At 37.9% G+C, this 22,084-nt stretch overlaps 1 protein-coding gene across 8 annotated transcripts in view; it reads left to right on the forward strand.

Annotated features, from left to right (window-relative positions):
• ZBBX (zinc finger B-box domain containing) overlaps positions 1-22,084 on the forward strand; it is a 124,966-nt gene that overhangs the window by 4,061 nt on the left and 98,821 nt on the right. For 3 of the 8 annotated variants that reach the window (XM_070792218.1, XM_070792223.1, XM_070792221.1), the window contains exons 3-7: positions 5,423-5,507; positions 10,401-10,514; positions 11,946-12,036; positions 19,238-19,286; positions 20,167-20,276. In XM_070792218.1, the coding sequence (XP_070648319.1) occupies positions 5,423-5,507; positions 10,401-10,514; positions 11,946-12,036; positions 19,238-19,286; positions 20,167-20,276 (449 nt within the window). Of the gene's footprint in view, positions 1-5,393; positions 5,508-10,336; positions 10,515-11,945; positions 12,037-12,923; positions 13,366-16,627; positions 16,996-19,237; positions 19,287-20,166; positions 20,277-22,084 lie in introns of those variants that run through there. The other 5 variants (XM_070792227.1, XM_070792232.1, XM_070792233.1 and 2 more) reach the window with 5 other exon arrangements.

Raw genomic sequence — 22,084 nt, forward strand, 5'->3', positions numbered from 1 at the left:
TCACTAAGAGTTGGACACGACTGAGCGACTTCACTTTCACGCATTGGAGAAGGAAATGGCAACCCACTCCAGTGTTCTTGCCTGGAGAATCCCAGGGACGGGGGAGCCTGGTGGGCTGCCATCTATGGGGTCACACAGAGTCTGACATGACTGAAGCGACTTAGCAGCAGCAGTATGTGCTAAAGCAAGGAAAAATCCTTATTTATTGACTTTTAAATCTTCAAGTCTAAGATTATCTGGATGGTTAGAAGAATCAACTAACCTTAGAAAAGATAAGTTTTCCATTACATGAAAACAGTGGTTTCCCAAATAGCGCATTCTGCCAATGGTGTGATGGTAAATTGTCTTTGCCTAGGGCAACTTTTGAATACTTTGAATTTCCATTAGTAAATTTCTTGTTTCCATTTTGTGATGGCAGGCCTCGATCTTTGGATTGCTTTCCCAAAGTGGGAACTTATGAAAAAGGATGATTTAGAACATCATAGGCTGGGGGGTTCCCTTTTCTCCACACCCTCTCCAGAATACATTGTTTGTAGATGATTTTGATGATGGCCATTCTGACTGGTGTGAGGTGATACCTTCACCGTTGTAGCTTTGATTTACACTTCTCTAATAATGAGCATTATTAATCATCTTTTCATGTGTTTATTGGCCATCTGTCTATTGGTGAGAATGTCAACTGATGCAGTCATTATGGAAAACAGTATGGAGATTCCATAAAAAACTAGGAATAAATCTACCATATGACCCAGGAATTCCTCTACTGGGCATATACCCTGAGAAAACCACAATTCTAAAAGACACATGTACCCCAGTGTTCATTGGAGCAATATTTACAATAGTCAGCACATAGAAGCAACCTAGATGTCCGTGAGAGATGAATGGATAAAGAAGTTATGATGCTTTTATACAATGGAGTGTTAGTCAGCCATAAAAAGGAAAGAGTTTGAGTCAGTTGTAATGAGGTAGATGAGCCTAGAGCCTCTTATACAGAGTGAAGTCAGAAAAACGAGTATCATATGATAACACATATATATGGAAGCTAGAAACATGGTACTGATGAACCTAGCAGAGAACAGACTTGTGGACACAACAGAGAAGGTGAGGGTGGGATGAACTAAGAAAGTAGTATTGAGATACATACACTGTCATGTGTAAAATAGTGGGAAGTTGCTAAATAACACAGGGAGCCCAGCCTGGTGCTCTGTGATGACCTAGAGGGGTAGAATGGGGAGAGGCTCGGGAGGCTCAGGAGGGAAGGGACATATACATATAATTATGACAAATTTGCATTGTTAGATGACCCAAATCAACGCAATACTGTTAATTGACTTTTCACCAATTAAAAAATAAAATGAGAAACAAAAACAAACAAAATACATGAGCCATTCTGGGTCATATTTTGTATTTGTATCGGGGGATAACAAAGTTGAGGACAGAAAAATGATGCAGTCTAGTAAATCAGGGAACAAGAAAACTTTCCAAGCAACTACTGAACTTTTGCTATTCAGTTATAAGAAAAAAAAAAGATCAAAGGACGTATGGAATTATGAGGTTTGCATAATAGTTTATCTGTATTTCCCTGGTTCCATTAGGAGACTAAAGTTTTGTGCTTTGGTAGTCTTCCTACTCGCGTTGTTATATCCTTATTGTCCAAAGAAAGGTGACTAATTCTCTGTTGGTTTTAGGAAAGGAAATAGGCAGAACAGCATGACTCACAATTATAATTTTCCTTTTTTCTTCATGCAAGAAAATTGACTCATGTGTGTGACTTGATAAAACCTTTAATTGAGAAGAAGCCTTACTAATTGCATTCAGTGAAGCAAAATGCCCACTGAATAAGACTATTTATTGGTTAAGTAACATTATCAGCAGAGCTGTAAATCTGAATTATCTCACCCTAATGAAATTTACAGATTTTTCTTTCATTCATTTCAGTCTTCATGTATCCATTCAGCTTTATGCATAATGTACATACACATATAAAATTGTATTGTATATATCAATGCATAAATGAAACTAAGTCAATTTAAGTTATTGTAATTAATCAGACATATTAATTTGGGGCATTCTTTTTTTTTTTAATGATAATGATAATGATTGCATTATGGAACTTTTCATGGAAAACTTACTGACAGTAGACTGAGGATCTGGCAGTTGGGTTTCTGATAAAAATCAAAAAGGGATACATAGACTATGTTACTCTATGTTCTAGAATTTTTTAAAAGGTATCTTTTGTAGCCTCTGTTTGATAGAAATGAGACGAAAAGTTTCACCTACAAAGAAAGGATAGGAGCAAACCAAATTTGGTTTTTCATTCCTGTGATTTCTTTAGTTCTCTTTGACACTGATTTCAGCTTTGAAAGACAGGACTGGGTGGTGGAGAAATGAGTCTGAGTTTGATGTCTCTCCTAGTACTTTCTCCTTTCAAAATGTCCCACGGTGTTGTCTTTATTTGTGTGATTTTTCCCTTTGATTGTGAGTTCTTTGAGGGAAGAAGCCATGTCTTATTTACCATTGTGACTTCAGGACTCGCAATATGCATCAGAAAGGAGCAGCTGAATAACTGTTGATTGAAGGCACAAATAAACCTAGTCTTATTATATAGCCATTATGTTACTTACAATGTAAAATTATTTTGTATAATTCCGTTTTGGAATTCTCTTCAAAGAATAAATTCCTTCAGAATTTTTCCAAAGTAGTAAAAATCTATCCTTCCAGGCTTGATTTGATTTCTGGAAGCAAGTAACTTGAAACTAGATTTGAGTGAACAGAACAGTTGCTCCTGCTGGACAGTATAATTTTTAGTTTTGAATGAGGAATAGCAAAGTAGATTTGTGTGTTTGTGGACTCAGCAGACAGTCTCAGAAGAGACATTCCAAAAATGTTTTATCAGTGGTTGCATCATTGAAATTATAAAATAATCCCCCAGAGATTTGATTCATTCGATTGTGTGGACAATAGATTTACACTTAATTATTCCTATTTTGTTATACTTGATAGTGTATTTACTCAGGGTTGGGAAGATCCCCTGGAGAAGGGAAAGGCTACCCACTCCAGTATTCTGGCTTGGGAAATTCCATGGACTGTATAGTCCATGGGGTCGCAAAGAGTCAGACGTGACTGAGCGACTTTCACTTCACTCACTCCTATTCTGATGTCGTCTCTCCTGAGTCTTTGAGCAAAGCTTCCAGATTTATTTCCTCTTCTTCCTTATAAAATTTTCATACTGAATTAAGTAAGTCAGACAAAGGAGAAATATCGTATAACATCCTTTATACGTGGAATCTAAAAAGAAATGATACAAATGAACTTACTTACGAAATGGAAAGAGACCTACAGACTTGCAGAACTAACTTATGGTTTCAGGGTTGGGGAACAGATGGGAGAAAGGGATAGTTGGGGAGTTTGAGATGGATATATACACACTGCTGTGTTTAAAATTGATAACCAACAAGGATCTACTGTATAGCACATGGAGCTCTGTTCAATGTTGTGTGGTGGCCTGGATGGGATGGGAGTTTGGGGGAGAATGGTTACACGTATATATGTGGCTAGGTCCCTTCGCTGTTCACCTGAGGGTGTCACAACATTGTTTGTTAATCAGCTATTGAAGAAAGTGAAGGAAGTGAAGTCACTCAGTCGTGTCCGACTCTTTGCGACCCCATGGACTGTAGCCTGCCAGGCTTCTACATCCATGGGATTCTCCAGGCAAGAATACTGGAGTGGGTTGCCATTTCCTTCTCCAGGGGATCTTCCCGACCCAGGAATTGAACCCAGGTCTCCCGCCTTGGGCGCAGATGCTTTACTTCAGTACAAAATAGAAAGTTAAAAAAAAAAAAGTTTTGTAAGGAACTCTCATTAGCTACATTCTGTATTCTGCTTTCCAAATGCTTTTTAGGCACTTAAGTCACCCATACTGGGCCTCAGCCTACATTTCCAAATTTACACCTACTTTCCCCTCTCCATTCAAGAGCTGCTTTCCCCCCCGCAGTGAGGAAAGTTCATCCAGTCCACATGTTCATATATTAGCCTCCTTTCACATTAAAGCCCCAGGTTAAACGCTAGCCAGCTTGAATTCTCTTCTTTGGCTCCCTTCTTATATCTGTAAATTTTATAGCCTCTGTAATTCCTACCTTGTTTTATGGTGTTTATATATAGGTCTTTTGTGCCCTGTTTGACTCTACACTATGGGAGCCAGAAAGCAGATCTTCTCCTTGAGTCCTTCATATCTCTCAGTTTAGTGCTGTGCGTATAATAGAGCCTTAATAAATATTTGTAGGGGTTATAGCACATATATAAAATGATGGTATCAGATAGTTTGAGTCTTTATACTATGGACTCCATGATATTGCCTCTTATATTTAAAAGTGTCTGAACTTTGAAAGTTTTTATTCATATAAAAATCTAATAATTGTGCATATGCTGTGATTAGTTTCTCAGTTGTGCCCAACTCTTTTGCGACCCCATGGACTGCAGCCCGCCAGGTGCCTCTGTCCTTGGGGATTCTCCAGGCAAGAATACTGGAGTGGATTGCCATGCCCTCTTCCAGGGGATCTTCCCAACCCAGGGATCGAACCCAGGTCTCCCGCATTGTGGGCGGATTCTTTACCAACTGAGCCACCAGGGAAGCCCAATAGTTGTGCATGCGATTCAGTAATTCAGCGTTACAGAGTAAATGATTCTAGAACCTCGAATAACTTGGATACTCAGGAAATAGGGTGTTCTGAATAACTTAATTTTCTGGTTAACTTGAGTTAGGCAAAAAATCTTTTTTTGTTTCATTTCTTGTTGAAAAATTCTTTCTCAATATGCTAATTTCTGATGGTAGCAGAGTATTGTTACAGTTTTTTGATAAATGAGATTATTAGACTGCCTTAGGGTAATTACTGCATACCTTAATTCTTATTTTACATTAACATATATATATATATATATATATATATATATATAAAGTTTTTGAGCTTGAATTGTGTTTCTAAGGTTCTTTTCACTATATTTAGCTCTGGATTTTATTTTTGGCTGGGAACAAATATCTGATATATATTTTTGTAATCTTAATCATAGAAAGAGTCAGAATATGTGCTTTTTTTGTTTTAATGATTTTATTCTTCATTTTCAGTTGAATGTTTCCACAGTCTTGTGCTATGTAATTTTTGGTAAAATTTTTGTTCCATCAGATATGTTATAGCTATAGCTATATTAGTATGTAGTTATTTGTATAACTTATATATAGCATATATAATAATTTCTTGTTGCTTAACCTTTGATTTGACCTCTTCTCTTAAAATTATTTCTGGTTTAAAATTTTTCCTGAATTATATGTAGTTTCAAATCTTTAATGTAATCATTTTACCTCTGAAGTAATTCTTTTGCCTTTGTTACTTTTTCAGAAGTTTTCACAAATCACAATAATTTTTAGGTAATACTAAGAAAATCATGAACACCAAAGATTTTGTGGTTCTTCCATGGGGAAAACCTGGAAGTTCTGTAAAGCTAAAATATAAGTAAGTGCATATATGTTTATTACTTAAGTAGAAGAAGTTGCAAAAGTTTCTATGTATTATAATTTAAATACTTTTCATGTGAAGCTGTTAGAGTTGAAGTAAAATTTTGTGAATTCTCATCTCCATTTTCTTCACATTGCTATATTTTTATAAGAGAATAGATTTGAAAGATTATAAATCTATTATGGTTTAAAATGAGACTAAAAATATTTATGGCACAAGAATCTATGCGAATTGGGACCATCAACTATTGAAGCAATTTAACAGAAAGTTACTAATTTTACTAACACGTATTCAAAATTATAAAAGAATCACCCTGAAGAACTGAAAGCAATTGAAATTGAGAGAGACTGTCAAGGTGAGAAACCTTTAAACGGGGAAAAGAAATCACTAACTAAGCTGAGTTCCCTGCACTCTACAGCAACTTCCCTCCCATTAGCTATTTTACACATGGTTCAGTTCAGTTCAGTCGCTCAGTCGTGTCCGACTCTTTGCAACCCCATGAATCGCAGCACGCCAGGCCTCCCTGTCTATCACCAACTCCTGGAGTTCACTCAAACTCATGTCCATCAAGTCAGTGATGCCATCCAGTCATCTCATCCTCTGTCATCCCCTTCTCCTCCTGCCCCCAATCCCTCCCAGCATCAGAGTCTTTTCCAATGAGTCAACTCTTCGCATGAGGTGGCCAAAGTAATGGAGTTTCAGCTTCAGCATCATTCCTTCCAAAGAACACCCAGGGCTGATCTCTTTTAGAATGGACTGGTTGGATCTCCTTGCAGTCCAAGAGACTCTCAAGAGTCTTCTCCAACACCACAGTTCAAAAGCATCAATTCTTTGGCAATCAGCCTTCTTCACAGTTCAACTCTCACATCCATACATGACCACAGGAAAAACCATAGCCTTGACTAGACGGACCTTTGTTGGTAAAGTAATGTCTCTGCTTTTTCATATGCTATCTAGGTTGGTCATAACTTTGCTTCCAAGGTGTAAGCGTCTTTTAATTTCATGGCTGCAGTCACCATCTGCAGTGATTTTGGAGCCCCGCAAAATAAAGTCTGACACTGTTTCCACTGTTTCCCCATCTATTTCCCATGAAGTGATGGGGCCAGATGCCATGATCTTTGTTTTCTGAATGTTGAGCTCTAAGCCAACTTTTTCACTCTCCTCTTTCACTTTCATCAAGAGGCTTTTTAGTTCCTCTTCACTTTCTGCCATAAGGGTGGTGTTATCTGCATATCTGAGGTTATTGATATTTCTCCCGGCAGTCTTGATTCCAGCTTGTACTTCTTCCAGCCCAGCATTTCTCATGATGTACTCTGCATATAAGTTAAATAAGCAGGGTGACAATATACAGCCTTGATGTACTCCTTTTCCTATTTGGAACCAGTCTGCTGTTCCATGTCCAGTTCTAACTGTTGCCTCCTTACCTGGATATAGGTTTCTCAAGAGGCAGGTCAGGTAACGTAATGTATCTATTTCAGTGCTACTCTCTCAGTGAGTATACCTATGGCTAATTCATGTTGATGTATGGCAGAAACCAACATAACATTGTAAAGCAATTATCCTCTCATTAAAAAGAAATAAATTTTAAAAAAATTATAAAAAAATATATCAATGACTACCCTTGCACTTTTCAATGTTAAAGGACATTACCTTGAGTCAGTTCTCCTAGGAAGGGTACCTTCTGTCCTAGATTGCCTGGAAGATGCATTCAGCCTGAACCAAACAATTCTGGGTATTGTGGGAATTTCAGGACTTGTAGGGGTACCAAAAGGTTCAATGTACTCTTTCCCTTTGAGGTCATCTAGAATCACTGGAAATTTCCAAGGCCTTTGTCTCAAATATTATTCAGAACCAGCCAGCATGGGCTAGGGGCAGAGTATTGATATTTTAATTTTAGTTTCTGAGTTCCTTGATCCAGATCAATAGTACTGTGGTTACTTAGTGTCTTCAGAACTTTCCTAACTGTCACTTCACCTTTGAGATATTGTGTGTAAAAGCGTTGTGTCAACTGGAAGATGTTATATGGCATTATCATTATTAGGTTTATTAGCTTTTGGTAGGGAATGGAGCTATCTAATTGCTAGTATTGCCAATTTTCCTTTTTTTAATGCAAAAGAAATGGGCCGTGCATTTTGGTGATATGTTTTAAGTCTGTGTGTATTTACCTTTAAACATTCATTCAACGTTTGTTAAGTACACATATTCTACACACTGTGCTAAGGAATGATGGATACAAAAGAAAGAAGTCACAGTCTTTGCCCTCAGGTAGCTTGTGGAGGATGCGAATATATAGAATTGTATCTACAGAGTCATATGAAACATGGTGTGATATTAAAGCACAGGCAGTTATGAGAATATAGCCCAAACTGCTAGGGCAGATGTGAGGAGGTCTTGTCTGAAAGATGCAGTTACTTGGGTGGTTACTGGGTGAAATGTGTGCAAAGGCACACAGACACGTAGTCTGGCGACTTTCAGGCATAGCCAGTTCGCTAAGATTTATAGAAAAAAATTGGAGAGAATTGCAAGTCACCTAGTTAATAAATTAATTTGTATGCCACACTAAGGAGTTTAGGATTTGTCTTGGAGATGAGGGGGAGTCACTGTTCCCTGGCCTGTATGTCTCCTTGATTCATCCATGATTCACAACCTATAGAAACCAGGCTTGGATCCCCCATTCTAAGGTCATTGCTCTGGAGTTTCTTTTCTTGCTCTTTCCTTGTTCCAAGTTTTTTTTTATTTTTGTTTGTTTGACATTGTCTTCACAGGTGTCTTAATATTGTCTGACATGTTAGAGTTCTCCAACTCCTGTCTCTGTTTCCCAGCCTCCACACAGTTTTAGTGGGTTGTTTCTGCCTCTCAGATTTGCTGTGTTGACATGGTCTTTGTAGGATCAACTTCAGGGTCTGCCCTTCTGGGTCTGCTGTCTCCAGGAGGAATCTTCTATCTTGTTTCAGATCCACAGAAGCCCACAGAATCAATTTGACCACTTGGTCAGGAGGCTAGTTCCTTTTTTACCACAGTGAGATTTTCCAAAACATTAAGATTTTGTAAGCAAATAAGTGACACAGTCACATTTGTGCTTTTTGAACTCTTTCTCTGGAGGCCATGTGGAAAGTGTTGTAAGCTACTGAGACTTTGGGCCAATAATTCTGAACTGTGCCCACAGCCTACCCAAGAGTGACCTCGTTCAGGAAACAGCTCCTAGGGTTAGCTCAGGTTTCTTCCTTTTCCCTTCCCTGATCGGTTTTTAGGTCCAGTTAATTCTGTTTCCTTATAGTCCTCGAATGTTGCCATTTTTGTCCCCACTGTCTCCATCTAGTCAGACCAGCACAATATTAATAGTCTCTTAACTGGCTTCCTTACTCAGCTTTGCACCCTCTAATTAATATTCCATGTGAAGAAGGCTGAGCCCCGAAGAATTGCTGCTTTTGAACTGTGGTGTTGGAGAAGACTCTTGAGAGTCCCTTGGACTGCAAGGAGATCCAACCAGTCCATTCTGAAGGAGATCAGCCCTGGGATTTCTTTGGAAGGAATGATACTAAAGCTGAAACTCCAGTACATTGGCCACCTCATGCGAAGAGTTGGCTCATTGGAAAAGACTCTGATGCTGGGAGGGATTGGGGGCAGGAGGAGAAGGGGACGACAGAGGATGCGATGACTGGATGGCATCACTGACTCGATGGATGTGAGTCTGAGTGAACTCCGGGAGTTGGTGATGGACAGGGAGACCTGGTGTGCTGCAGTTCATGGGGTCGCAAAGAGATGGACACGACTGAGCAACTGAACTGAACTGAACTGAACTTTCCATTTATCTCCCTGGACTTGGGGTCATATCTTTGACTCACTTGCTCTTTGGTGACTCATCGCTATCTCTGAATTATTTCCCTTTCTTATCTTCTTTATTTTTATTTTGGTTCCTTGCCATAGCACACATACCCAAGTGGCCCACATTGCTTAATTATAATAAAGCACCAATGAAATAATGAAAAGATTTAAACTCATGACAGATAATGAAAACTAGAGAACTAGGTTGCTTTACTTCTACAAAGCAGAGAGAGTGAGTGACTAATGCTGACAAGAGAACAGAGTTGTAAGACAAAGGAAATCAAGCTGTCAAAAGCTTGATGAGACTCAGACATTATTACAGAATCTTCTGTACAGGAATCTGTTAGGGGGCTCTGCTCTATCCTCAGAAAGTTTTCTTTTTGTTGCTTTCCTTTGTGGAAACAATCAGTGGTGCTTGCCTCAGTTTCCATTTATCCCTTTGATGGCTCCTCAACCAAAACTCTTAACAGGTGCTTTTTGCCTAATAGGCCCCAAGCAAACTCTTCTCTCTTTCTTTCTTTCGTATTGTACATGCATGGCATAAAGGTAGAAATTTATTGAAGTTTTCCAAGATGATTTATTTAGCAAAAATATGTATTCTGCCTATACAGAATAGTTATTTTAAACACTGTGATTCAAACTACTTGAATCCTTTGAAGGCAGTATGAAAATTAGAAAATGATTTTTAGTTTATTTTCTATTTGTGTGTCATGGATATTTGTGCATATATAAAGACATAGCTCATGCATAAAGTGAATATAATTTGAAACTTCTAGCAATGTATTATGAAAAACAAAAGTCCAAGATTTGAAGTTGTACCTTGCTTGAGGAGAATATTAATTGATGGCAAATGCTAGCTTTAAAAACTGTATTTCAAAGACAAAAAAGGAAGTAGTTAAAATATGCTATCACATATTTATTACTCCTAATTTTAATTAAATTTTTTAGTAAGGACAAATAGGACTATAAAATTATTTTGCCTTTTTTCTTTTTTTTGGAAGGGTTTGTTTGTTTACCTCAAATGAAATTTTACATTTAAATCATCTGCACTTAAATCTTGTTCAGAAATGCTCAAGAACTGAGAATGGAGAAAGTGCAACTAGAGTTGGAGAACCAAGAGATGGAAAAAAAACTACAAGAGTTCCAATTAACAAGGAACAAAGAAAAGGAAGAACGAGGGTAGGTGACACTTTTAAAGAATTTTAGAGAAATAAACTGATCTCCTCATTATAAGCTGAGGTCCTTATGTCAACAACTGTTTTATGTTTATGTCAAGAACTTCCAGTTCTTCCCTGGTGACTCAGACAGTAAAGAATCTACCTGTAATGCAGGAAAGCCGGTTTCGATCCCTGGGTCAGGAAGATCCCCTGGAGAAGGGAATGGCAACCGACTCCAATATTCTTGCCTGGAGAATTCCATGGAGAGGAGCCTGGCAAGCTACAGTCCCTGGGGCAGCAAAGAGTCAAACATGACTGAGCAATTAACACGTTCACATCTAATAAGCAGAGCATTGGCTTTTTTTTTTTTTTTTTTAAGAAAAACTATTTTTATATTGGAGAGCATTGGTTTAATCAAAGATATTTCAATGAGGTACATCATCCCAGGTGACAAAGTTTATTGTGTGTCTTGGTGTTCTTATCCTAATGATCCAATGGCCAGTTCTCTCTTTTTTATTGTTGTTTTGGGGGTTTTGTTTTCTCTTGTCTTTTTATTGTTTTGTAAACTTCACTGCTTTGGACTTAGTTTGGGCTCCTCAGCGGACTATGAATATATCTGTGAAATGGAGTTCCTGAAATTAGCCCCCAAGAGTGGTTTCCATTAGTGGAGGAACCTTTTCTAGGTGTTTTCAAAAATGTTCTAAAGCTTGACTGGGTTTTCAGAATACTAAAATGCTTTTCTAAGGTCACATAGATAGTAAATGTCGTAGTCCAAATGAGAACCTGCCACTCACTGGTCAGGAAGATGAAAGTTTGGTTTTCCAGTCTTGGTTTTATTATTTATTAACTCTGTGATCTTGAGCAACTTTTTTTCTTATTATTATTTAAAATGGGACTTGAGGTCCCTGCTGTTGACTTCAGAGGATTTTGTGAGGCTCAAATGAAAGTGCCTTGAAACTATAAAATGAAACCTTTTGCCTTCTTAGCAATCTCTGTTACCTTTCACTGTGGGAACTAATTTGAAGTCTTAATAAGGCATTCATCACGTAGTCGATCTGCTGAATTTGGGTCATATTGCTTTGTTTCGTTTTTCTCTTTACATTTGTGAACACTTAGCTTTTAAAACTACATGGCAATCTGTAAAATTTCTTATAAATCAGTAAAACTATCTTTAGTCATTGTAAATGTCTTTAAAAATGAAATTCTTCATCTGTGTTTGGACATTTCACTTTTATTCATTTCTTTTCAAATCTTCCAAATATAGTAGAGTTATATATTAGAATTACTGAGGCTATTGTGGCATTATTGATATTTCATTTTCATTTTGTGGTGGTCTGTTACATGTTAACAACTGAATTTCCATTTCCTGAAACAGGGAAAATATATTTGTTTTCATTAAAAGGAGAAATGTATTTAGTAATTACATTTTGTCTTCCATTGATATATATTGAAGGTCAAGTGGATACCATTGGAAATCTGGACAAGTAGGCAAATTGGGTAATCAATCATACACAATGTCACAAAATAAAGGAAATGTTATTAAGGTAAGAGAACACTATTTGAGTCTCAAGCAGTTTGCTAAGAATATATAAATTATTTTTTAAGATCTTGCCTTCCCTTCCATACTTAAGAACCTACAATTCTTATTTTTAAAAGCTTTACATATTATTGGATTTTGATTAAATTTTATGGGTTAATATGCAACTTTCACTGTTCAGATATGTTTTTGGTTTTCATCTGCACATTGAATTTTAAAAATTCACCTTCAGTTGAATTTTTCTAAATTCAGTTTCTCCTTTCAGTTCGGTTCTGGTTTTCAAGTATGGGAAGCAGAACAACATAGTTCTGTATTAAAGTGAAAGTGAGGTTATTTGATATAACAAATGACAGACTTTTTCTGCCTTTTTATTGTATCACATTTATTTAATATGTTCATGTTCTGCTTGAATAATAATTATTCTTAAGTTGTTGATTCCATGTGTGAAGATACCCGAGGGAAAACTGCTTTAAAATTTCCCAGCTATAGCATTTCTTTATCTTTACTATGTATTGTAAAATATAACATTATATTTAAGGTTAAAAGAATAGGAGTATCCTTATGTAATGAAAACTGTTTTGCTTCTCTATTCTTTAGTACAAGATCCGTGACTTTGTAAGTTTTAACTTATAGAGCTTTTTCCTTTTTATGTACCTATCATTAAACTTTCATTGGACCAGTTGGCATTTACAAATACCTTATTTGGCACTTCTAGCCTTTTTGGCTTTGAAAAAGCTTTTTATTCTTTACTGTCTTTCTCTTACTGAGATATGTGACTTTAATTTTTGAGTTAAAAGTTTTATAATCCACTTTGCATTTTTCATTATCTTTCTGAGACATTGTTCCAGGCTTTAGATGTTGTTGTAAATATATTAAAAGTGCTGACTCTTTGTGATTATTGATTTATTTATTCAATAGCATTTATAAGTTCCTTCTTTGTCTCATAGTGAATTGTCCTTGTTCTCAAGGAGATCCTTATGTAATGTAGAAGACAAGGCACATATGAAAATATCTACAGGAAAAGTCACTATGTAATTTTTGCCATTTAGTGTATGAATCCTTTGTGCTTGGGAAATAATAGTTTACCTCTAAAATATGTGAGAGTGTGCTAGATATATTTGTTAGGAAAATTGATGAATAAGTCATAATGCCAGTTCCCATAAACCTCATAATTGAGTAGGAGGGTGAAAGCCTGGGGTAGGGTGGGGAGGCACAGAAGGTGGGAGATAAAGGAAGATTGGACAGGATGGGAGGAGGACTGAAAACCAGACTCTGAGTCTTGACTTTTTTCACTGGGTGAATGGAATTCCCTAAGAGTTTTGAAGGCAAGTTTAAGGTAATGATGTGTACTGGCTGATCTTCTCAACATCCAGTGCATTTGGAGTTTGTAAGTAGAGTAGAGAGCAAGTGATATTCACATTCTTTTGATCATGTACCATATCAATAAAGAATTCATTTTGAGAATGAACTTGCTATCCACAATTTTTTATTTGCTTATAGATATAATCTATTTATATGCATACTAATTTACTAATATGTCATGTGCATTGTAAAACAAAATATGGACATTAATCAGGGATGATATAAATATGAAGAGATGTTTCTTTTTCTCTCTTTGGTCTTCTCCTGAGCTCCCTCAGGCATGCATGTATGCTACTTTTACCACTGGTACAGAGACAGAGAGACTACTTACAAGACTATTAAAAGGTCCGATGAGAAGAGTTTGAATTAGAATGTAGCGAAAGAAATATAAAGGAAACATGGAACCAAACACAGTGAGAAAGGAAAGGAGAAGTAAAATATATAAGTGATATTCCAGAATGAATTGCCTAGGAGATAGAATAAATGATGGAGCTGGAGAAAAATTTCTGGTGTTTACATTTAGGCTTCTTCCTTCCTTCCCCCTTTTTCTTTTCCCAGACCTATTGAGGTCTGGTTGGCTAATAAAATTATATTTAAAGAGTACAACATGATGGTTTAATATACATATACATTGTGAATGGATTTCCCCCACTGAGTTAATTAACATATCCACATTTGCTTTAGTTTTTATAAGAACATTTAAGTTCTACTTGTAACAAATTTCAAAGACTTAGAGTTTTGTTTATACTCTAATGTGCTGGCTGAAGCTGAGAGAGTAAATGTGCCACCTAAGAATTTATAAAAAAGGAGAAGAAGGGTGTGAAGGATAAAGGGCAGGTATGAAGGATAAAGCTCAGAAAATATGGAGGCAAATAAAACTTTAATATTTGCTCACTACCTGTTTTTTACCAACCAACAGTGCTTATCCTGTTTTATCTCTTTGAGTGCTTATATCACTCTTCAGAGACAGTTGCTCTTTTTTACAGTTCCACAGATGAAGTAATTTAACACCGAAAGTTGAATAACTTGCTCATGTCAAAGGTCAGGGCCAAGATTTGGAATGCAGGTTTTCAGGTGGCTAGTTTGGCATCCCACTCCAGTACTCTTGCCTGGAAAATCCCACGGACAGAGGAGCCTGGTAGGCTGCAGTCCATGGGGTCACTAGGAGTCAGACACGACTGAGCGACTTCACTTTGACTTTCCACTTTCATGCATTGGAGGAGGAAATGGCAACTCACTCCAGTGTTCTTGCCTGGAGAATCCCATGGACAGAGGAGCCTGGTGGGCTGCCGTCTATGGGATCGCACAGAGTCAGACATGACTGAAGTGACTTAGCAGCAGCAGCAGTTCTAAGATAATTTGCCAGCCCTCTAGCGAAAGGAGCCTGAGAAGAGAAAGAATGGGAGAAGTAGAGTCAAAGTAATGTAATTTCATAGGAGATAAAAGTCAAAGAGAACATCTTTAGAAAAAAATGGAGAAGTCAGCTTTGACTGATGTATTTGTAATGAAAAAAGTTGAATATAGTTTTATTCCAATGTTTTTCAGCTGGGGGCAATTTTGTCCCCCAGGAGACACTTGGCAATATCTGGACATATATTTTGCTATCACCACTGAGAGGGATATTTTTGGCTAATGGTGTGTAGTGGCTACCAGTCAGGAGTACTGCTGAACATTAGACAATGAGCTGGGCAGCCCTCATAACAGAGAATTATTTGGCCTAAAATAGTGGTACCAAAGTCACAGAATCCTGTGCTAGACAATATAGATTAAAATCCTGACTCATGTAATTAGTTTTGTGATTTTAGACAAAAATTTAACCTTTTTAGACAAAAATCTAACCTGTAACCTTTCTTGGTCTTATGTTACCATGTTTGTAAACATGTGTAACAGTACTTGCTGACTACTTCAGAGTTTCGAGCAGTGCATGAGATAATATGTGTGAAACCAATGTAACATGAACTGAAAATCATGTTAAAATGGTTATTTACGGAGAGTGAGAATTTTTAAAAACAAGACATTTGATTTGATGGTTGGGTTGTCATCAGATGTAAGAATTTATTTCAAGTTGTTGAAAAAGAAAGACAGGTGGAAATGAGTAAAGGCTAAAGTTTCAGTGAACATGAGAGCAGAGGGCGACCTGTCAAGGGTTTAAGAGGCTCAAGGAAATACTTTATTATGTGGAAGACGATGGAGCCAGTTTGTAGCTGAGGGATAGGTTGACTAGTGGAGGAAACACTGAAGATTAAATCAGAGAGGTGTCAGTTGCTTGGGGCTTTGAAGAGGTGGCTCCTTGAGGAGGGCTTGACCAAAGGAAAGAAGGCACATTTCCTTGAGACAGGAAAGATGGAAAACAGGTGATAGTAATGGTACATTTTTTAGAGGTTGCTTTTGACAGGCAGTTGGAGAAGGCAATGGCACCCCACTCCAGTACTCTTGCCTGGAAAATCCCATGGATGGAGGAGCCTGGTGGGCTACATTCCATGGGGTCACCAAGAGTCGGGCACGACTTCACTTTCACTTTCACTTTTCACTTTCACTTTTCACTTTCATGCATTGGAGAGGGAAATGGCAACCCACTCCAGTGTTCTTGCCTGGACAATCCCAGGGACGGCGGAGCCTGGTGGGCTGCCGTCTATAGGGTTGCACAGGGTCGGACACTACTGAAACGACTTAGCTAGCAGCAGCAGCAGTTTGACAGGCAGTGAGGCAGGAAGCTGCGGAAAAAGCCTTTTATAGGAAAACCTCAACCTTCTTAGTAAATTTGAAGGCAAGATCAACTGTTCATATTAAGGAAGGGAAATGGGGGTGAATTTGAGTTATTGGGAATGGAGAAGATCTGGAGTTGCCACTGTGGGAATTACGTTTGAGGTTTAGTAGCAAATGAGCAAATAGGTTGCTGAAGAGCCATAGGAGCCCAGTAGGCTTGTTCAGCCTGGATTTGTAGAGGACCCAGTAACTTAATGGGGCTGCCCTGGTGGCTAACATAGTAAAGAATCTGCCACCTGTGTGGGAGATCCAGGTTCAATCCCTGGGTCAGGAAGATCCCCTGGAGAAGTGAATGGCAACCCACTCCAGTACTCTTGCCTAGAGAATTCCATGGACAGAGGAACCTAAAAGGCTACAGTCTAAGGGGTCACAAAGAGTCAGATACAACTGAGCAACTGACACTTTCAGTTGCTATTATTTCATCACAGTGATAGGTAGTTATGGGATGTTTAAAAGGGAGGAGGTAAGGAGATTGTGGTTAGCGCTCAAAGAAAGTCTGGGATTTTGAAGGTGTGGTCATTCAGCTTGCTGCTTAGGTCCAAGGTTTGGTCATAATGGTCAGGGGGCTGAAGAGGCACTTTAAATATGCATAGCAGTCAGCGTGTAGGAGGGTTTTCAGCATCAGGATGTTAGGTGAACACAGACATTGAGTCTCCAAGACCATCACCTTAGAGAAGTGATGGAGAGAAATACTGAGCATACTGCTGAGGTTCAGGTGGAAGAGGATTCTGGGTACTGGTGAAGGCAGTGAGTGGATGGTGGGAACTTCAGTAGAGGCAACTTGGCTGAACGATGAGAGCAGAGCAGTGTTCTGGAAGCAGCACCGAGGAGCAAACAGGTAGAACATTTTCCTTCTCTCTGGGTGAGTGCAAGGGAATAGAAATGTAGCTAGTCCCTCTGGAGAGTCCTGTGGAGAAGGTTGTGTGTGAGAAAGGTGGGTCCAGTTACTGTGACCTGTTGGAAGAGATATGTTAAGGAAAGGTTTAAGGCATAATACAGTTAAATGACTAGTTAATAAGGGTTTCATGGAAGGGTGGGGCATCCTGGATGGAAGGAAAAGTAGTGGAGAATGGCAAAGGTTAAATAGCTAATTGGATTAAGAATGAGACTTTTGGAAAAAGTGGCTTGTAGAAGGCGCGAGGACCCAGCATGGCAGTTTTAGGACATTAGTGGCAGTTTGCAGGCATTTGTGAATGCTAGGGAGGCGGATGAAGACAGCATAGTCTGACCCCAATGGGCCAGAGGATATGTCTGAGCCGCTAAGCTGTCCTGGCCCCTGATGGGACCCCTTTAGCATCTCTTGGTGGAGGCATAAGTTGGCTAATGAGGTATATAGCTTCAGTATATTGAATTCCTGATGTTTTATGTATATACACATACATATCCTGGATGTATACATAAAACATCAGGAATTCAGGATATATCCATATATATATATGGATATATGTATATGTGTGTGTGTATGTGTTCTCAGTCATGTGAGCATTGAGTCCTGTGAGCATATAGTCCATGGGGATCACTGTTTGTGACCCCCATGGACTGTAGTCCACCAGGCTCCTCTCTCCATGAAATTTTCCAAGCAAGAATACTGAAGTGGGTTGCCATTTGCTACTCCAGGGGATCTTCCTGACCCGGGGACTAACCCATGTCTCATGTACCTCCTGCATTGGCAGGCAGATTTCCACTTTGCTACCTGGCAAGCTTTTGGAGTAGGGTTGGACCAGGGATACACACACACACGCATGAACAGCATGTTTGCGTGTGTGTGTGTGTGTGTGTGTGTGTGTGTGTGTGTGTCCCTGGTCCAGCCCTACTCCACCCTCATCTTTTTCCCCAATAGATAAAAATCATACTTAGGAGGAAATTCTATTTACCTAAAAATAGCAAGCTAGCAGTTTGTTCATTGAAATATTGTATGCAGTTTGATTCATTTGAAGTAAATATGGCTGTATTCACAGAGCTGAAAAATATTCACAATAACAAGAACAAGTTACAATATGTCCCTAATAATGGGTTCATTCAGCTTTAGTATGTCCATTCTGCCCAGGTAGCCTATAACCACATTTCAATATATCATTAAGGTAATAATATTGCAGAATTTGGTTATGAAAAATGGGATTAAATTATCTGTAACTTGTATAACACTGCCAGTTTACAAATAAAAGTGTTATTCACATTAAAAATGATTATTTCAATTCTATTTTCTAGTCTGTTGTGTTTGGTACATAGCATCTGAGCAGCTCTTTAAAGAATGTGAGAAAACAAATGCTCTTCTGAAGCAAAACCACTGGATTTACTGAGAATAATTAGGCCTAAATTTTCAAAGATAATTGCAGTGGTACAAGCTGTAGACATAGAGGCAACCATTGTTCTCATATTCTCATGTGTGAATTGGGCAATTGAGCATGGAAATTGAAAATTGAAAATAAGGCATGAATCGACAGTGTGTGTGTAAGTGTGCACCATGCTCTGTGAATGTCTTTGTACTTCAGGTGTTGGTTTTAATAAGACCGAAGCAGGTACTTGCAATCGGCAAGTCTGTTTCATTTCTTAAAATCTGAAGATCCAAGGATTTAGGGAAAGTCTGGGATAACAAATAATATATTTGAAAAAGGCTATGTCTATGATGCTTAAATGCATAGTTTTCTAAATTGGGCAAATACAGATAATAATGTTAGCATTTTACAGTTTTGTGAGCAGAATAGCTCAGTCAGAATTCAGTTTAGATTCAGTCTACACAAATATTAGACTTTGTGTGTTTCAGAAAGATCAGAGATGGAAAAGGCATACTGAGCCTTTATAATATTTAAAAGCTAGTGCTTTCCTAAAATCATTTCATAGAGATGTGTAACTTTTGTTTAAAGATAATTTATGACTTTTCTTTCTGAAAATATATTTTCCTTTTGTGAATTTTCTCTTGATTTAATATATATTTGCAGTAAAGATGATCTATTATATTATTCTTTGAAAATGTTTGTTTTGTTCAAGATGCAGCAAAATGTTATGGCTTTATAGTATTTTTGTTAGTCACTTAAGCTTTGAATTATACCTGAAAAATAGTATCTATTTTGTTAATACAGTTTTCTGCTGGAAAAGTGAAATTAAAATTACTGAAGGAGCAGCTTCAAGGTAAACAGTTTACACTGTATTATTAGGTATTATAGATATAATTATTTTTTAACCTTTGACTTACATAGAAAGTTGAAGTTCTAAGACTATTCATGCAGTATAATGACTCTAAGCCCCAAAATGTTGACTCTTTATCTGTGATATTCAAAATATATTTTATCTGTGTTTTGGGGAAGGGCACTTATTTTATATCAAAAATCAACTTATGATATGACTATAATAATAGTATTTTTGAAAGATGAAGACTTACATAGCATTGCTCCTTAAACTTTATTAATATAATATCTTAAACAGGAAGAAAATCCTAGCAGTATAAAATTATAAACTGAAATTTTACTCTAGGAAATTAAAAGAACATTGAAAATTGCTTTTTAAAAGGAATTTAAAAATAGCAAAAACAAAATTTGAATTTATGGTAATTCTAAAAGAAATGAGATTTCTAATATAGAAGATAAACATTTAACTTGAATAATTAAGATAATTTGATAGAATATGTTCTAGAAATACATATAACATTTATTGTAGACGTTGTTCTGTATTGGCTTCAGTTTCATCCAGAAATGGGACAGAACGCTATAGGAATTCTATCCAAAGCACAGTTTTTAGCATTCTGTAATTTTATGTGTCTAGTTCGATTGAGCTTACAGCAGAATGTGTATGGGTGGCTGTTTGTGGCCCCTGGTCACAGGGGGTGGGAGGGAGACTGTGGGCTCGCCAGTACTGGGGAGATTAAACTTGGCTACATGCCATTCTTATTGGGCACCTGATATGTATACACTATTTGAGAATATAGAAATGTTCATAATTTCCTTACTTCATCAATCAGAAAACTGAACATTGTATTTTAATGTGATTGGTCTTTGTTTATTTTTCCTTTCAGGACCAGTGAAACAACCACTAAATTATAAAATGGCAAATTCTTCTGAAAGTGACAAAGCCAAGATAAAAGGGAAGGTTTGCGGGCAGTGTGAGAACAAAGCTGCTCTGCTAGTACGTACACTGGGATAAAATCTTGGAGCAGAACTCTCACATGGGCTCATACACTTGTCCCGGCTTAAGCTGCTTTGGTAGCCACGCACTTTTCCTTCATGACCCTTGCTAAGAGTGAATTGTGCAGGCTGCTGGGAAAGGCCAGTGCTAAATGATGCGCTGAGTCTCAGCTCCTCATTCCTGTTTAAGAACATGACCTAATTCTTGTATCTCTCCCTTGATCAAGCCTATCAGCACACAAATATGCTGCATTATTTCCCAAACCAAAGAAGAAATTCTTCTTTGATCCCCAGATCTGCTCTTGCATCCCTTTCAGTAACACTTCTGAAGAGTTGTCTGCACTTACTATCATTGTATTCTCTCCTCCCATTCTTTTTTTTTTTAAATTAAGTTATAATTTACCTACTGTGAAATGGGCAGATCATAAATGTATATGTCCCCATCAAGAAAATATAATACTCCAGAAAGTTCCTTTGTACCTTTTCCAATTAATTCCCTTTACAAAACCAACTACAATTTTGATTTTTAGCAGCATACCTTTAGTGGTGCTAAATTTATTCTTGGAATTTATATAAATGGAATGATATAGTATATTTTTTCTGTGTAAGGCTTTGTTAGGTTTTTTTGTATTCTTGACCCCTGAGTTTTTGGAGTGCCACAGGGCTTAGTCCACAACCTCTTCTGTAGTCTATTTATGTGGTTCTTTAGTCATTTAGTCATGTTTGACTCTTTAGCGACCTAGTCCATGGGACTTTCCAAGCTAGAATATTACAGTGGGTTGCCATTTCCTTCTCCAGGGGATCTTCCTGACTCAGAGATCGAACTTGTGTCTCCTGCATTGACAGCCAGATTCTTTACTACTGAGCCAGCAGGGAAGCCAGTCTATTTGTACTTACTGTTTGAATAGTTTCATCTACTCTCTTGGCTTTAAAGACCATCTCTATTTTGATGGTTCCCAAACTTATTAGCACATCTCTAATTAATATTTCCCCCCTGAACTTTCAACTCAGATACTTGGATGGCTAACAAAAATCACTAATTTAACATGTTCAAAATTCAACTCTTCAGATCTCCCCAACAAAATTTTTCCTTACCAAGGTCTCATATCAATTAAGGTCAATTCAAACTACAGCCTTTTATAAAACACAAACAGCTGAGTTGTACTGTCTAGTTCTGCGAAGCTGCCTCATTCATCAGTGCAACATTTATCACTCTTTCAGTTCAGTTCAGTTCAGTCTCAGTCATGTCCGACTCTGCGACCCCTTGAATCGCAGCATGCCAGGCCTCCCTGTCCATCCCCAACTCCTGGAGTTCACTGAGACTCACGTCCATCAAGTCAGTGATGCCATCCAGCCATCTATCCTCTGTCGTCCCCTTCTCCTCCTGCCCCCAATCCCTCCCAGCATCAGAGTCTTTTCCAGTGAGTCAACTCTTCGCATGAGGTGGCCAAAGTACTGGAGTAGTGTATGTTTATTTTCTGTTTACCTATGATGTAAACTTCATGAGCGCATGGACTTTAGTTTTCTTCACTGCTCCACCACCTAGAATTATGCCTGCCATTTATTAGGTACTCAGCCCATACTTGTTGAATGTGTTTATTTCTTTAGGGCTTCCCCAATGGCTCAAAGGGTAAAGAATACGCTTGTAATTCAGAAGACATAGGAGACGTGGGTTCAGTCCCTGGGTTGGAAAGATCCCCGGAGGAGGAAAAGGCAACACATTCCAGTATTTTTGCCTGAAAAATTCCATGGACAGAGGAGCCTGGCAGGCTCCACAAAGAGCCATGGGCCCACAAAGAGTTGGACACG

This window comes from Bos indicus, chromosome 1 (assembly GCF_029378745.1).
Source record: "Bos indicus isolate NIAB-ARS_2022 breed Sahiwal x Tharparkar chromosome 1, NIAB-ARS_B.indTharparkar_mat_pri_1.0, whole genome shotgun sequence".
In the NCBI taxonomy this organism is placed as follows: Eukaryota; Metazoa; Chordata; class Mammalia; order Artiodactyla; family Bovidae; genus Bos; species Bos indicus.